Source organism: Rousettus aegyptiacus, unplaced genomic scaffold (assembly GCF_014176215.1).
Source record: "Rousettus aegyptiacus isolate mRouAeg1 unplaced genomic scaffold, mRouAeg1.p scaffold_m13_p_16, whole genome shotgun sequence".
In the NCBI taxonomy this organism is placed as follows: Eukaryota; Metazoa; Chordata; class Mammalia; order Chiroptera; family Pteropodidae; genus Rousettus; species Rousettus aegyptiacus.
This window is the reverse complement of record NW_023416291.1, coordinates 41,458,980-41,474,859: the sequence shown is the minus strand read 5'-3', so window position 1 is coordinate 41,474,859 and position 15,880 is coordinate 41,458,980. Positions and strand designations below refer to the sequence as shown.

The 15,880-nt window shown below is 54.8% G+C and overlaps 2 protein-coding genes across 14 annotated transcripts in view; both read right to left on the bottom strand.

The window, feature by feature from the left end:
- Positions 1-3,073: 3,073 nt before the first annotated feature.
- On the bottom strand, positions 3,074-9,693 carry ARRDC2 (arrestin domain containing 2). Of its 3 annotated transcripts, none has more exons than XM_016166670.2 (9): positions 9,172-9,693; positions 6,638-7,069; positions 6,479-6,545; positions 6,120-6,267; positions 5,516-5,618; positions 5,171-5,427; positions 4,843-5,005; positions 4,434-4,582; positions 3,074-4,193 (listed from the first exon to the last, which is right to left on the bottom strand). In XM_016166670.2, the coding sequence occupies exons 1-9, from the start codon at positions 9,428-9,430 to the stop codon at positions 4,140-4,142; spliced, it is 1,632 nt and encodes a 543-aa protein (XP_016022156.2). In that variant the 5' UTR covers positions 9,431-9,693; the 3' UTR covers positions 3,074-4,139. The 3 variants fall into 3 exon arrangements, with proteins under 3 accessions (XP_016022156.2, XP_016022164.2, XP_016022172.2); XM_016166678.2 differs by having other exon boundaries at positions 6,638-6,950; positions 9,172-9,416; XM_016166686.2 differs by lacking the exon at positions 6,638-7,069 and having other exon boundaries at positions 9,172-9,689.
- Positions 9,694-11,046: 1,353 nt separating this feature from the next.
- Positions 11,047-15,880, bottom strand: part of KCNN1 (potassium calcium-activated channel subfamily N member 1) — a 28,777-nt gene continuing 23,943 nt past the window's right edge. For 8 of the 11 annotated variants that reach the window (XR_001599644.2, XR_004954948.1, XM_016166753.2 and 5 more), the window contains 3 exons: positions 14,538-14,546; positions 14,121-14,190; positions 11,047-11,646 (listed from right to left, as the gene is read on the bottom strand). Coding sequence is in view for 9 of the 11 variants with exons in the window: in XM_016166753.2 (XP_016022239.1) it covers positions 11,395-11,646; positions 14,121-14,190; positions 14,538-14,546 (331 nt within the window). In the remaining 2 variants the exon portion in view is untranslated. Of the gene's footprint in view, positions 11,647-14,120; positions 14,191-14,537; positions 14,547-15,880 lie in introns of those variants that run through there. The other 3 variants (XM_036233924.1, XM_036233925.1, XM_016166758.2) reach the window with 3 other exon arrangements.

The following is a 15,880-nucleotide window of genomic DNA, read 5'->3' as shown; positions in this document are numbered from 1 at the left end:
TACTGTGTGTGCCCAAAGTTGGGGACACAGTGGGGCTTTGGGGTAACAGATATTACATTAACGAACAAGTAAATATATAATTCTGGGGAGGGGAAAAGGTCAGGAAGAAAAATGCATCAGGCAGGGGCACAGCCTGAGGGGGTGCTCTGGTCTGGAAATGGGGAAGGCCTCCTGAAGAAATAATGTGTGATCTGAGGCCTACAGGGAACATCCTGAGCAGATCTGGGGAGAGGGAGCACCAGGTGAAAGGTTCAGCAGGTGCAAAGGCCCTGAGGTGGGGATGAATTGACAGAGGGGCCACATTCAGGAAGATCTAAGTCCAGGGCAGATAGGGGAGGCATCAGGGGGCAGCACTAGTGGGGAGCAGGGCCATCAGGACGAGCTGTCCTGTAACCGAAGCCCAGCAGGAATGTGTCCGCCCTCCCATCCACCCCCAGCACACCCTGCTGAGGACAGAATGTGCCGGGAAGAGAGGCTGGTGGCAGCTTGTGCCTGGTGGCTGGAGCGGGGCGGCCAGCCGGAGGATTCCTGAACAGCAGCCCAGCTGGGCACCCTGCCAGGGAGAGCGGAAAACAAGCGCAGGCGCCCTGTCTGCCTTTCACCCATTGCCCTGAGCCCAGCCCGGCCAGGGTAAGAAGCAGAGACAGCGAAACGGTCAGAGACAGAGAGACAGTGACCGAGAGAGATGGTGTGCAAGAGACAAGAAACAGAAATCAAGAGAGAAACTGAGACAGCAGTGAGAGACAGAGACAGACCTGGAATTTGACCCTGAACCGGTGCCGGGTCCACATCGGAGTAGGAAAGGAGTCCCCTCCAGTCAATTAGTCAGTCAGCAACCCCCTTTCACGCCTGCTATGTGCTGGATCCAGGGATGCAACCCTAACCCAGCCCCATCTTCAAAGGCTCAGACTAACAAGTGAATATCTAAATAGGAATTTCAGAGAGTAATGAGGGTTACGAAGACTATAGGACAGAGGGAATGGGAGAGGTAGTGATGGGGGTGACAACTTCAGCCAAGAGGTTTGGGTGTTCCTGAAAAGATGAGGCTAGGGGTAAAGAGGAGCCAGCCATAGGGAAGAGCCTGCAGCAAAGAACCACATGTGCTAAGATCCTGTGGTGGGAACTAGCTTGGGGTGTTTGAGTAGCAGCCAGGGATGGAGAGTGAGCCAGAAGGAGAGGTGGGTGGGAAGTCTTAGGAGCCTGAGGAGGAATGGGATTTTATTTTAGAAGAATATTTGGCCACTTTCCGCTATGCCCCACGGGCCCCTCCCTGTGTTCAGGGACTGCCTGAGCCAGCTCCATCCTGGTTGTCATTTATCTGAACCAGATTTGCCTCCTTTAGGGATCGGGTTCCCCATAGTTGCAGACACAGGACTCCTGGGAACATGCGTGGCTCATCCTCCCAAGTCCATCAACAACCTTTTATTGAACTGTACCCATATCCGCTGTTGCAATCAACACCTTGGAGTCACCTCAGTTTGGGAACATGAACCTGGAAACTGGAATCTTGGGTATTGCACACCCTGGGCAATGGGGAACTCACCCCCTCCTGAAACCATTTTGGGGTCTGGGTGACTATGCTGTGGAAAAAATCTCCCCTCCTCCTGGCCCCAGTGACATCCAAGTCTCGTGTGCTCTGAGCTGATGCCAGGTCAGCTGCCCAGAGCAGATGCTGCTGGACAGGGATCACTGGGTGGACCTCAAGACCAGGAGCGACTAGAAATCAAGGCCCAAACTCCTAGGGAAGGGAGTGATGGAGGCTACAGAGGGAAGGCGTCCCAGAGTCTCAGTTGGCGAAACTAAGGGTCAAAAGCAAGTCCCCTGCCCATAGTCATGCAGAGAGCAAAGGCTCAACCCAGATTCCCCAATGTTCAGCCCCTAGGTCCCCCAGTCCTCATCCCTGCCCCTCAGCTCCACCAATGGCCATCCTAGGCTGCGGGTTAATCTTCATGGTCCTGGGCTGGCTGGTGGGCACAGCCTGGGCATTCAGACCAGGGTCTTAATTGGGTCCTGCCCCCAAGGGGCGGAGCCTGAGCCTAGGGCGGAGCCTAAGCAATGGTGTTGCAGGAGCGGACCTCGGGTGTCACATGGCTTGTGGGGGTGTGGTCTCTACAGAGTGTCTCGGCACTTTTGAGTGGCAGCTCCATCAGTCCTTACTGTGGGACCCTGGGTGAGTTACCTCACTCTGTTGAACTCACTTTTCCCACCTGCAACTCCAGGAGAATGGCAACCTTCTGCCACTCAGGCTGTCTTAATGCCCAGTGTGTGTTCAAACAAATCCTATACATGCAGGTCCACAGTAGCCCTTGTCACAATTGCCAAAACATGGAAAGGACTCAAAAGTCCATCAGCTGATGACTGGATAAACAAAATGTAGTCCATTCACACAGTGGAATATTATATTGCCATAAAAATGAGTGGAGCGGTGACACATGCCACATAGATGAACCGTGGAGACATGCTGAGTGAAAGAAGCCCGACCACAGGGTGTGACTCCATTTATACAAAATGTCCAGAACAGGCAAATCTATAGAGACGAAAAGCAGATTAGTGGTCGCCAGGGGCTGGGGGGATGGGGAGTGACTGCTAATGGGGATGGGGTCATGGAAATGTTCTGGAACTAGATAGAGGTGATGGTTGTACAATATTGTGAATGTCCTAAACACTATGGAATTGTCTACTTTAAAATGGTAAATGTTATGGGATGTGAATTGGACCTCAAGAAAAAAAAAAAAACTCCAGACTCGGGCAGTACCCTTATGTACCCCAAACCCCCTGCACAGCCCAGTCCCATCTTCTCCGTCTGCTGAGGACAGAGGAAACCTGTCTATCCTTCATCTTTCACACTGCCAGCCATGTAACTGCACCAGGAGAGAGGTGTGGGGTGTGGGGTTTGGCTCTAACCCGAGCTCAGCTTCGTTTCGTGTCTCCAAGCCTCAGTTTCTCCTCCTGTACGATAGGCCCTTTACCCCTCGTCAGCCTGGAATTCAATCCAAGATCCTGACCTAGGATGGCACTCAAGGCCACCCCAGCTTCTTCAGCAGCTGGAAGAAGATAAACCAATTAAGCCCAGTCTCTTTCTCCATACTTTTATTTAAAAAAATAATAATTATACAAAAGACAACAATTTAAGGCTTATTAGAAATGCTGAGTCCCAAGCTGGGACTCTGCAACTGGAAGCTTGTCCAGCTGCCCTTTTCTACTTTGTCCCTCCAGGACACAGGGGTCTCCAGAAACATAGAAACATACTGGCCCTGCTGTGTCACCCCAGGATGCCCTCTGTCCCCAAGGCCTGGTTGAATGCTCTGCTGTCACTATCTTAAAATTCTTAATAATCCTTGAACAAGGATTTCATTTGCAAGTCACGTAACTGGCTTTGTCTGTTCCCCTCTGAACCTAGGCCATATAGCACCCAGGTAGCTCTGTGTCTGGAGTACCTGGAGGAGCCCCTAGGAACTTCAAGCCAGGGGCAGGAATCTCTGGCTTTCAGAGGCTTCAAAGATTAGAGCTACTGCCCCTGCAGCCCACAGGACCCATGACCTTCTTCCCCAACTGCCCCATTCCTGGGCCCTCTCATCTGTAAGATCTTGCAATGTTACCTCGACTGAGTCACTTGCCCTCTGAGCCCCATTTCTAAGATGAATGGGGCAGTCTCCAACCATCGCTCAGCTCTCACATTCTCCGATTTCTCTTCCCTCTTGCTTGCCTGCCTGCTAAGCTCCTATTCATACACCAAAGCCTCAGCTAAAATGCCCTTTCCTCTAGGAAGCCTTCTCTGCTTCCTCTCTGGATTCTCTCAGCCTTGAGTCCCTTCCTCTGGTCCCATAAGACTGGAAGTATTTATGTCTGGCTGTGTCTCTTCAGACCGAAAGCCCCTGCCAGCACAGACAGCTTGAACAGTCTCTCAGATCCTGCACCAGACATCTGATGCCTTACAAGGCCCAGTCCAGGTAAGTCAGATCCCAGACTGGTTCTTCTTCTGTCCGGTGTGATGTCAGAACAGCCCTGCCCCGTTCCAAGACTTGGTTTCCCCAACTTCAGTGCAGTCGGGCTGGTCTGCTCTTGATCCAGCCACTCCCCATATCCACAGTGGCTGGAAGTTTATGAGCAATCTTGTCCCTCAAGGTATCCACTTCCACTCAGCAGGTCATGCAGCGTGGCCTCATAGCCTCCGAGGTGGGGTTTGGATCCTCCTGAGGGAAAAGAACCCATCAAGCCTCAGAGTGGACTAGAGGCTCTGCAAGTTTCCACCCTGCTAGTCTCCAGTGCAGTCAGCCAAGTGGAACCCCTGGAGCAGACTTGGAATCAAGGCTGGTTCGGGCCCTGAACATATGCATGGAAGTTTCATCATTTAAAATTCCTGTGTTTTCCACCCTTATTTTGGTTCCCAGGGCCCAGAGAGGCATGGGGGCTTCTTGGACCTCCGAACTCACCTCAGAGTACAAGGGTGGTGGGCGGTAGCGGAACTCCTGGATATAGGCAAAGAAGGGGCCTTCGAGGCTCATGTCGAAATCCTGAGGTGATGGGAAGGGGCTCTGCCTCACTGCTGCCACATCTACTACCTCTGAGTACTCAGGAGGGGCTGGAAGTGAGAGCCAAGGGGGTGAGGCTGGTCAGGAGGGAGCCCCAGAACTGGGAACAATGGCCAGGAGCCTGTTCGTGCCAGTTCTGGGCTGCCAGGCTGTGTGCTCCCAGCCTGGGATTCTGGGGGAACCCGTGGTCACCAACATGATTGTTACTATTTACTATTACAGATGGGAGTGTTGAGGCTGGGGAGGTGGAGTCAGCCTGGCACCGCTTCTGCCCAGCACCCCTCCCCTGCCAGGACGACAGAGTGCTCACCCTCTGGCTGCTCTGGCAGGGCCCCCAGCCCCCAGTCCAGTAGAAAGCTGGCATGGCTGCCCACACTGGACGAGCGGCTGCCGAAAGGGTGCAGGGGAACAGTGCCGATGACCAGCGGCAGCTCCAAGAGCAGCTTGGATGTGCCCGGGATGTCCACGAAGACCTGGAGGAAGAAGCCACAATGCAGGATGCCCAGGCAGCCTCGCCACACCTGCCTTCTAAAGAAGGAGGCCCTTCCTGTGCTGGGAGGCCCCAGCTCCAGCCTAGGGAGGACTCTGTCTAGGGACAGAGCAGATGCAACCCCCCACAATCTCCTATAGTACTCCACCTTGAGAGCGTAGTCCACATGCAGCACACGGCAGTGCAAGATGGAAGGGCCCACAGGGGGGATCCGAAGTGCCCGGCCCTGCCACAGTGCGTGCCGCCCGGGGCCTACAGGCTCCCCGGAGAGACTGGCCACCACTGCTCGCTTCTGCTTGCGGGCGCCTCGTGCCATGAAGGTCTGCGTCTGGACTACGGCCGCCCGCGGCAGTACCGGGCGCGTGGATCCGTTGTCGATCTCAGCGAAGACAGGGATTACCTCACCTATGACAGGAAGTGGCAGGGACTCAATTTCCCCACCTGTGTTCCTGTCACTGGCCCTCTTCCCGATCAGGCCACTCTCGCCTGCTACCTGGTGTGTACCCCTTGCGGTCGATCTTGGCCGAGAGGGAGACGAGGCCATGGTTACTGTACCAGGATCGGGCGACTTTCTCCCGAGCTCCTGCTTGAGGGGCCTGACAGGAAAGGGACATAAATGGGTCACTTTGTGCAAACCACAGACCCTGTGCAGCTTGAGCTTCCGAACCAACCCCAGCTGAGGGAGGACTTAGAGACAGGGCCTAGTTTCCTGGTTTCTTTTTAACAATCTCAGAACTATCAGTAAAATAGATCCAGAAATATGATCCATCTCACTAAGCTAAAAAATGAAATGAACAAGCCAAGTGCTTAGTATGTAATCAGTGCTCAATAAGCCATTATTGCAAGCCCTGGTTCTGCCCTATTATAGACAAGCCATCTGAGGCTCAGAGAGAATGAGACACTTGCTCCAAGCCACAGAGCAAACTGGTACAGCTAGGATTTGCACTGTCTCCACTGAACTTTATAGATGTTCCCATGTCTCTCCCTGCCAGGGCCCAGCAGTAACCTCCACTTTGTGAAGGGACTGAGGGGCCAGTTGGGGTCACCCAGCAGCCAGCCAGGCCCCATCCCACCTCTCGGGGCAGCCAGCCACTCACCAGCAGGGCAGGTGTGTTGATATCCACAGGCTCAATAACAGTAAACACCTTCCTTGCCCGGCGGGCAGGGACCCAGGGCCGGTGCAGGGTGGCCTTGATGCAGTATCGGACACTGCCGTGTTTACCTTCGAATGAGGTCACCAGGGTTCTGGGGATGGAAGGAAGGGGTTTCAGAGACCGAGATACAGAGACTCACAGGTTGGGGATTCCCAAAGACTTAGAGGGTTTGAGAGACACAGAGACACTCCTGAGGGTTTCCCAGGGTACAGTCTTAGGGATCAGAGGTTCCCAGATACCAAGGAGTGAAGCCGCACACTTGAAACGGACTCCCCCACAATCCAGTACCCCCGATGACTCACGGAGGTAGCTGGAAGCTGAATGGGAACTCGTGGCGCCCAGGAGGCAGCGTAGTCGTCTCTCCAGTGTCTGCAGGTAGGAGCAAAAAGGGGCGGTTCAGTGGCAGCGCGAGGTTCCCGAGGCGCGCAGCACGTGGGCTGCGCAGGGGTCACCGGCCGTACCTGGCGCGAGAAACGTGGCACTGTGGCTCAGGACCTCCACGCGTTCGCTGTAGCTCTGCGTGTACGCGGTGCTGGAGCCGGTGCTGCGCGACTCCGTCCAGTGCACGTGGGCGCGGCCTCGCGCGCGCAGCCTCAGGGCGCCTACGCGAGCCGAGCCTGCCAGCTCCAGCAGCACCCGGCCTGCCACGACCTGGCCACCACTAAACACCGGATCCGCGCCCGCGCTCGCGCCGTCCAGCTGTACCACGAACGCCTTCATCTTGTCGAACAACATCGCGCCGGGAACGTGAACACGCCACGAGCGGACCCTGGCCTCGAACCCCCGACGTAGCGGTGAGAGGCGCGGACACAGCAGCCGCAAAGAACCCACTAGGCGCGCGCAAGCGCGCTCGCCGACCGAGCCAGAAACTTCGTGGCCTGCGCCGGCGCCACCTTTATATGGTAGGGCGGGGCGGGGCAAGACTCAGACCTCGCCTCCATAAGAGGATAAACCAATGGTGTGGAGAGAGGTGTGGCTCCACCCAGGCGTGGCTCCGCCCAGATGTGGAGCCCGGTAACAGACTCCCAGATTCCAGGCCCCCTGTCCAACTCCCTTGTGAACTCTGGAATGAAACTGAAGCACTGGGCCCCAGAGACGGTCTCTCGCGGATCCGGGGGATAAAGAGGAGAAACTGAGGCCAGGAGGCGGGGCCTAAGCCTGAGGTCACCCATGAAGGACCATTCCGTCCCTGGGTTTAATCATCGACAGGCCACCACTTGCGGACGTGACTCAGGGCATGTCCAGCCTGACTGAGCTGGAGGAGTGTGGAACCGCCTGGCTCAATCGGGTTGCTCTGAGCTTAGGTCGCCCTGGCCTCAGTTTACCCTTCTGTGCAATGCCTAAGCGCTTTAGCCCAAGCTGTTCCTACCACCTGACGTTCCTTTCCCAACTTCAGGCCCTGGCAAACTACTTGACCCCTAGCCCTAGCCCTTGTGCCTGCTCCAGACACGTCCAGCTCCGGTCCTTTCACAAAGCAGAGCGCTGGGGAAGCTCCAAGCACTCCCAGGTCCAGGTCTGAGGTGTGCCCTCTGGGCGGGATTACCTCTCTCTGGGCTTCAATTTCTCCAAAGGACCATAGGTGGCATTTCTAAGGCGGGAGTTGCCTCCTCGCGATCTGCGGGGAGCCTTTGCCCTCTGGTGGCGGCGAGATGCACTGCTACTTGAACTCATCCCTTACCTTGGCAATCCCTTTGAGTCTATCTCAGACCGCTCTGGGTCGCCTCTAGGCCTAGTCACCCCAAGTGAGAGACAGCCATAACTGGACACTGTCAGTCCATGACAGGGGTCACAGCAATCTCAAAGGGAAGGACAGAGGCTGTCAACTCAGTGATCAGAACTGGAGGGCTACATGAAGGATGGGGCTCCAGACCTGATGTAAGGGGTTGGGACCTTCTCTCCAGGCCAAGCGGAGCCTAGAGAGAGGACAGGAGGCCATAAGCCAAGAAGGGGTGGAGGCTGAGGTGACCCTGGAGGGAAAGAGGAGCTCCTAATGAACAGTGTGTTTTATAGATGGATCCCCAGAGGTCCAGAGATGGGCAGAGTCACATAGCAGCTTAGAAAGTTTTACCCTTTCGGTGTCAAGGAAGCCACCATTGAGTGGGGGGAACTGTAGTGTGAGAGCAGCCCCAATTTCCCTTGAGCCTCAGGGGTTAGGGAAGTGCCTCTGGGGCCCCTTCCTGCCACGCCCCATGCCTGCTATGCCTCAGTTTCCACAGCTATTCAGGAAAGAGTCTCTCGCACTTGGCGGCTGTTGGGACAAGGCTGCAAGGTCAGGTCTGAGTTGCCTCCTGCTGCACATTTTGTAGATGCGTATAAGGGAAGAGCGGACCAGGGCTGCCCAAAGAGGCCCACATCCTCTGCAGTTCTTTCTGTGGCCCCTGTTCTGTTCCTGAGGGTGGGGAACTGAGGTTCCCAGCAGTTAAGACTCCCAGTCTAATCTGACCCCACCCCAGGCTCTCCTCCTCACCTGCAAATGCCATTAGAACCCCTAACACAGGAAAGAACTTGCCCCTGCAAACACTGTGAGGTAAACTGAGGGAGGGGGCACTGGCAGAGCAAGACAGGGGGCCTTCTTTGGGAATCAGGGACGCCAGGCCTGGAGCTCAGGGTGGGTATCCTGGGGTCCAGAGAAGATCCCCCATCTCTACCCAGGGATTCCCCCAGACAGGGGGTCTCCACCACAAAGACTAAATCAAGAGCGTCCAGACTTTGGCGCACGGGGTCGGGGGTGGGGAAGGTTCCCAGACCCTGAGAGGGGTTCCCGGGAGAGTTTTTTTTTTTTGGGGGGGGGGGTGTAGGTCGGTGGATGTCCCGTTGGGGGGGGGCCCTGGGGAGGAGGTCCCCATTTTTTAAGAAGGATCACCAGATCGCATAGCCCGTACGTTGAAAGGCTCCCCGCTCTGGAGAGGTGCACAGACCTGAGGAGAGGGACACATAGACCTGGGGAGAGGGCGCCGGAAGATCCTGGCTATGGGGCGGGGCGTGAGCTGCTCACCTCGAAGCAGCAGCTGCCGTCGCCGCAGGTACGTCTCAGTGGCCGTGAAGTCGCTGGACACAGCGTTGACACCCACGCTTCTGCCCTCCAGCCAGTGAGTGGCCGCCTCACCATGCGCCGCCACCTTGAGCGCTCGTACCCGAAGCGGCGCCGCCACCTCAAGCAGTACCCAGCCGCACAGTCGCTCCCCGCCGCGGTACGCGCCGCCAGGGCCCCGGGCCAGCTCCAGTGTGAAGGTGCGCACGCCGCCCGGGCGCATGGCGCGGGCCTGGGTGCACCGCGGGGACAGCGCGGCCGGGCCGCGCGGCCACCACGCTCACCGCGGGCTTCCCGTGTCTCGGCGCTTGTCCTCGCCGTCGCGGGCACTCCCGCTCTTTCTCCCTCGTCTGAGAACTTGTACAGGCGTCGCGGGGCTCAGCAGACTTCCTGGTCCTCGGCGTCTGCCCCCCCGTGACGCGTCTGGGCCTCGGGGGTTGTGCTGCCCTCTTGCCCGAGCTATTGACTTTGCCACCCCCCAGCGCGGGGCGGGCCCTGTTTTCGTAGGGTCGGTGTTGATGAGTCACAGGCGGGCGGGGGCGGATGTGGCTGGCGCAAAGCGGAGGCAGCCACTGGGCTGCGCCTTGCGGTCTCATGTGTCCCCCAACTGGCACCTTTGGCCCCAGGCGCTGCCCCAGCTTCCCATCTTCTCCTGTCCCTGCCACCTCCTGGTTGTTTCCCAAACACACCAAGCTTAGGTCTTGCCTCTTGGCCATTGCACTGGCCGTTCTGTAGCAAGGAAAGCCCTTGCCCAGATCCACTCTCCAACCCACCCCCAACCCATGCCCAAATGTCACTTCCTGAGTCCACTAGTAAAACTCTGGCTTTCTTTCTTTACGGCTCTGCTCGCTGTTTGTGGCTGCTATGTGTTTACTGTGGCTCCTCCATTAGACTAGGTGCACCCAAGGGTGAGCCTTGTGCCCTAGTCTCATCACTAGATCTTACAGCTCAGGAAACAGATGCCCTGCTGCCAGAGGCAACCAGGTTTCAAAACTAGGTATGATCACAGCCCACCTGCACCTCCCCACACCCTTCTCTCTCTTGCACTCAACCTATCTCCAGGAGCCGGGTGGCCAGTGGCCTTATTAGAGGCTACCAGGGACTGAGCTCTCTACTGAGTCTCCTCTAGGGCCAGGCCCTCCTCCCTACCCTGCTCAAGGCCGAGGATCTGCCAAGTGCCTGCCACCCCTACCCAACCCTAGCACCCCAAGCCCAAGGACTGGAGGGACTTGTGTGATTCTACTTGTGTCCAGAACCTTCCTCTCTAGCTCACCCCAGAGGGGCCACTTTAACCCCAGGATCGCACCACACCCTCCCCAACTCATACCAGCCCCCCCACCTCCATGGAGTGCCCTCCACCTAGTCCAGGTTCTTCACTGTGGCCTATGGGCTCCCAAGTTTGAGTCCTGGCTCACCCCTCCTCACTCTATAGCTCCCAGGCAGGTGGCTTCACATTTCTGATCCTCAGTTTCCCCATCTTACCCTGGTCAGTTTCTGGTGACAGGTGTAAAATTTACATTATATTCCCTGTACACAGTAGGTGCTTAATACATGTCCAATGAACACTGAATGTCCCTCCTTACCCATTGGACCATGCCCCACTGGCACCTGGCCTACAGTGGGTGTGTCAGCAAAGTCAGCTGGTCAAAGGGAAGGATGTCTGATTATCCACTGCCTCCTGGGCTGGGATCGGGCCACACCCAGCAGACTCCCAAGCTAGGAAAGTGATGGAGACAGGCTCACCTTGACCTCCACATTCATTCTGAGATCGTGAGGTGGATGTCCACCTCCCAGGTTGTAATTATGAGCGTCCCCCCGCCACACACAATACGCAGCAACTGGGTAGGTCCTGCTTTATTCAGAACTGGCAAGGACCCCTCTCCCTGTTGTTCCGAGCCCACCAGGGGCCTGGGGAGAGTCAGGGGGCCAGGGAACCAGAGGAAGCTCCAGGCTCCTCCAGCTCCAACTAGGGAGGCAGTGGGCAGCAGTCACCCCTGCCCTTGTCTGCGGTCCAGCTCTGCCCTCTGCCCAGACAGTCTGGGTGGGGCGGGTCCCCGGCCACTCTGCCCAACTCAGCTCTGGCTCCTTGAACTCCAAGAGGTGCCATTGGACAGGACTTCCTAGATGGCATGTTGGTTCTGGCCACACAATGGCCAAGACTGTGGGGTCCGGTGGTGTGCAGGGCCATCACCCGCAATCTGAAGGGGTCACGGGTGGCCACTGGCATGGGGGGTTCTGGGTTGCCCAGTCCGGGGGGCCAGGCCATGGAGGCAGGGGTGGGGGGTGCAGTGGGTGTATGGCTTGGGCAATGAGGCCAGGCAAGGCCTGCAGGGAGGTCCCCAGTGAATCCAGGCGGCTTTCAAGAGCAGCCAGGCGGGCCTCAAGGTCCTCGTGCTGGGCGTGCAACTCCGACATGAGGTCGTACATGGCATTCTGTGTCTGCCCAAGACAAAGAGGTGGGAGAGAGAAGAGGCCAAGTTAGACAGGGAGGGACAGACACACAGAGAGATGGCTGTGACTCTGAGGACATCCCCAACCCTGCAGGTTCTCCTGTTGGACCCCAGGGAATGGTGCGACTAGGTGAGGGGATTGACAGGTCTTGAATGCCAGGCTTGGGCCAGCAGACCTGAGAAGGGCCGAGGGAGGTCCTAGGGCCAGATGGCTGTGGTCAGAGCTGTCCTAAGGGATTTAACTGGCCATGTGGCACATTAGACTAGGGATGGTACAAGGGGTCTGGAGGGAGAGGTGACTACCCAAGGATATGACCCAATCATAGAACACGACGGCCATAACAATTACTGTTATGGTAGACGAGGGGGCGTCCCCATCACCTCGCTGCTCCCCACAACACAGCCAGCAGGGGCTGGTTCTACACTGTCCTAATGGGACCCAGAGCTGGAGGGGGAGGCCCGCCATGCAGAAACAGCTGTCGGTGCAGATGCTACTCTTGCCACCAGGTGGCGCTAAAACATCATACCGAGTCTAATCCCAAGTCTGCGGGACCAGACCCCCACACAGACCGCAGCTCACCACCGATCCCAGGCTTCCGAGGGCTGGATCGAAGGGACAGTGCAGCTGAGGGGGGAAAATACCCCCGACCTCTTGCTCCGTGGGAGAGAGACAGGATGAGGCGCCTATTTCAGTACTCGCAATCCCTCCTTTCCAGCCTCTACGCCTTTCCTCTGCCGTGCCCCACTTTCCTTCTGTAACTAGTAGGCTGACCCCGCTGAAGGGGAGGGGCGTGCAAGCACCTTGAGACACCTCTTAGGGCCACTGACCTTCACCCCGACCTGCCTCACAGAACCACAGTCCCCAGGGCAAAAGCATAACATCTGGAGGCATTCGGCCCTGAGATGGTTCATTTTGGCCCTGAGTTAAAATATATATATATATTTTAAACGTAGGATATACATTTTATTTTTGTCAGAGAGATACAAATTAAATCAGCAACCCAGGAAAGGAAAGTATGAAAATTTAAGATTGGAAAACATTTTAACCTCGTTTAATTAAAAAAAAATTAGAAACCCATACAATCCCATCTAAAAGACTTTCGAAGCTTTTGTGAAATGTATTTTGAGAGTATACCGCCGTGATTACAAGATTTAAAATAACTTAAAAATTCAAATTTCAATCATTTATGTTAACAAAGTGTGATATGGAAAATTCAAATTATAATTCCTAGTACCTGAGTTTTTCTAAGGTATTTTATATTTTTGGCTATAATCTCATATAGCATCAAATTAGTTGACCTATGATTTCTATAAGTTCTTAGGGTTAAGTTCTTTCAACTACCATTTGAATTATTTTTTTTCTCTATACTATTCTCTTCCAAATTAAATAGGTTAATATTAAATTATTTTGCAATCTCTTAATAATGAGGAGGAGAGTGAATCCAAAATGAGCTGGGTGTAAGAAGTAAAATAGGGTAGGACTTAACATCTTCTAAAGATAATATTAAATTAGCCTCAGACTAATTAATGGATTAGAGGATGGGGACAATAAGCGAAGCTCACACATGAACTCTGTGAAATGCACATCATTGGTCAGGAGCAAATTCAGAATAGTGTGAAAACATTCTAAGAGCTCACCTAACTAAAGGTATTGGATCAGGAGCCACATCTTTTAATGCAGGGGTCCCCAACCCCCGGGCTGTGGATCTGTACTGGTCTGTGGCCTATTAAGAACCAGGCCACATAGCAGGAGGTGAGCGGCTGGCAAGGGAGCAAGTGAAGCTTCATCTGTATTTGCAGCCGCTCCCCAGTGCTGGCATCACCACCTCAGCTCCACCTCAGATCATCAGGCATTAGATTCTCATAGGAGCATTGGTCCCTGGTGCCAAAAATGTTGAGGACCGCTGTTTTAATTGATGAACAAAAAACGGAAAGAGTAGGACTTGATATTAGAACCAACCAATAGATCCATTTATAGCACAAACTGATCTTACAGAACTCGTGCAATCAAGAGCTTTAATTTCCTGAAAGGTGTTTAATTGCTATACTAATTAGCTTTCTGCTGATGTTATAATTTGAATTTATATCCATACCAAAATTACCACATCACCAATTTTTCCCACTAATTATATATTTTTATTAAAGCTATTTTCTTAGATACTGATTTTTTACAAACAAAATCTCTGCCAATATTAAAAGTAGTGTTTCTACACAGACATTGATTCCCAGAGCCTCTGGTCACAGTGGACCCTTGCAGACAGGGCTGGTATTCCCTGGTGGCTTGGCCTGCCTACCCTGCATCCCTTGCTTATGTCACCTGCCTGCCCTGTAGGTGCTAGTGCTGCCACTCCCTCAGCAGGAGTTGGGCCCTGTCTTTACTGAATGTCCCCCCTTTCTCCCCTGGGCACTCTACCAGTCCCTGTTGGTCTGAGGAGCCTCCCCACCTGGACCCTCCCTGCTCACCTTGGCCAGGTCAGCAAGCGTGTTGGCCTGATCATTCAGCTTCCCCTGCTCAATCTTCACACTCCGGAGCCTGGGGACAGGTGCGTGGGTGGGGTTGGGTGATGGCTGCATTGGGGGGGATCCTTCATGCACCTGCCCCACCCAGGGTTACCATGTGGGACATGCAGGGGGAGTATGAGGCAGAAGTTGGGGTCAGACCCCCTGTAATCCATTCCCTCCCCACATGCACGAAATAGCAGGGCCTGGGGACTGGCTCAGCCACACAGGATGTCTCAGAAGCTTGAATTCCCAGGCCCAGGTGAAGCCTGCACTGGCCTGCAGAGTGGACACAAGCCCTGTCCACCACCACCAGCTGCTCCAGGTGTTTGCCCTGTCCCATGACCACCATGCACCCCTGACCCCCAGGGAGAGACTTACTTCTGAGCTCTGGCAGGACCCGGCGGAGCAGAGAGAAATCACATAGCAATTTTAATCTCAGTGCTGCTGAGCAGCTCATGCCCAGCCCTGCCCTTCTCCTGCGTGCAGGACCCCAGGGCTGAGCTGCGGGCCCTGGACAGCTGAGGGACTGCTGCCCATGCTTCTAGGGAGGGGCCTGGCCTCTGCAAGGGCAGTGCCGGCCCCTCAGGGATGCGTCTGTTCTCTGCCCCCTCCCTCCATCAGTGTCTACCATCCAGCTCGAGCCAAGACAAATGCAATTGCCTGCACCCTGCCAGCCCACCGTCTGCTAACCTGTGCTGGACATCTGGCCCCAGAGGTGACATTTAGTCCAGCAAACTATGCCCATGATGTTTCCCGAGTGGGAAAATGAGGCTCAGAAGGGCAAAGCCATCGCCTACCAGCACCCTGGAAGGATTTGGACTGTGTCTGCTCCTCAGCCTCCATGTTCTTAGTCTCCAGATAGCTGACCAAGAGGGTGGGGAAATGGCCAGTATGTGTCCTCGCCCTTCCTCTCCATGCCTTCTATAGCTAAACTGGCCCACAGAAATGGTTCTCAGTAGGACTCTCTCTCTCTCACTGGTCCAAACTAAACCTGTGTGTGCCCACATATGATGGATGCTCGGGGAGGCCCCTTGGGGTGCACCATGCTGGGTATTGCCAAAGTCCCCGAGAGGACCCAGTCCCCAGCCAGCCCCAGTCCCAAGGGCCTGCTGAAGGGCCTTGACATACCTTCCCTGGGCTTCTCAGGAACCTTCCTGTTATATGCATTGAACTGTGTCTCCCACAAAAGATATATTGAACCTAACCCCTAGGACTTCAGAATGTGACCTTATGTAGAAATAGGGTCTTTGCAGATTTAACCAGGTTAAGATGAGTCATTGGTAGAGGCTAGGGGGTGGAGGTAGTGGGGAGGTAGACAGAGTAAAGGGAATCATGGTGACAGAAAGAAATCTAACCATGGGAGGTGAACACACAGTGTAAACATATATAGGCCTTACTGTTAAAGTGTACAGCTGAAACTTACTGGATTTCATTAACCAATGCCACCATAAAAAAATTAATAATTAATTAATTAATTAAAACGATGAGTCATTGGAATGGACCCTAATCCAATATGACTAGTGTCCTTATCAAAAGGGTAAAATTTGGACACAGATATGCAGAGGGAGGACACAGGGAGAACGCCATACGAAAACAGAGAATTACAATGCTCATCTAGAAGCCAAGGAACCCCTGAGGCTGCCAGAAACTAAGAGAGAGGCCTGGAGCAGACCCGCCCCGAGCACCTTCAGAGGGAGCACGGCCCTACCAACGCCTTGATT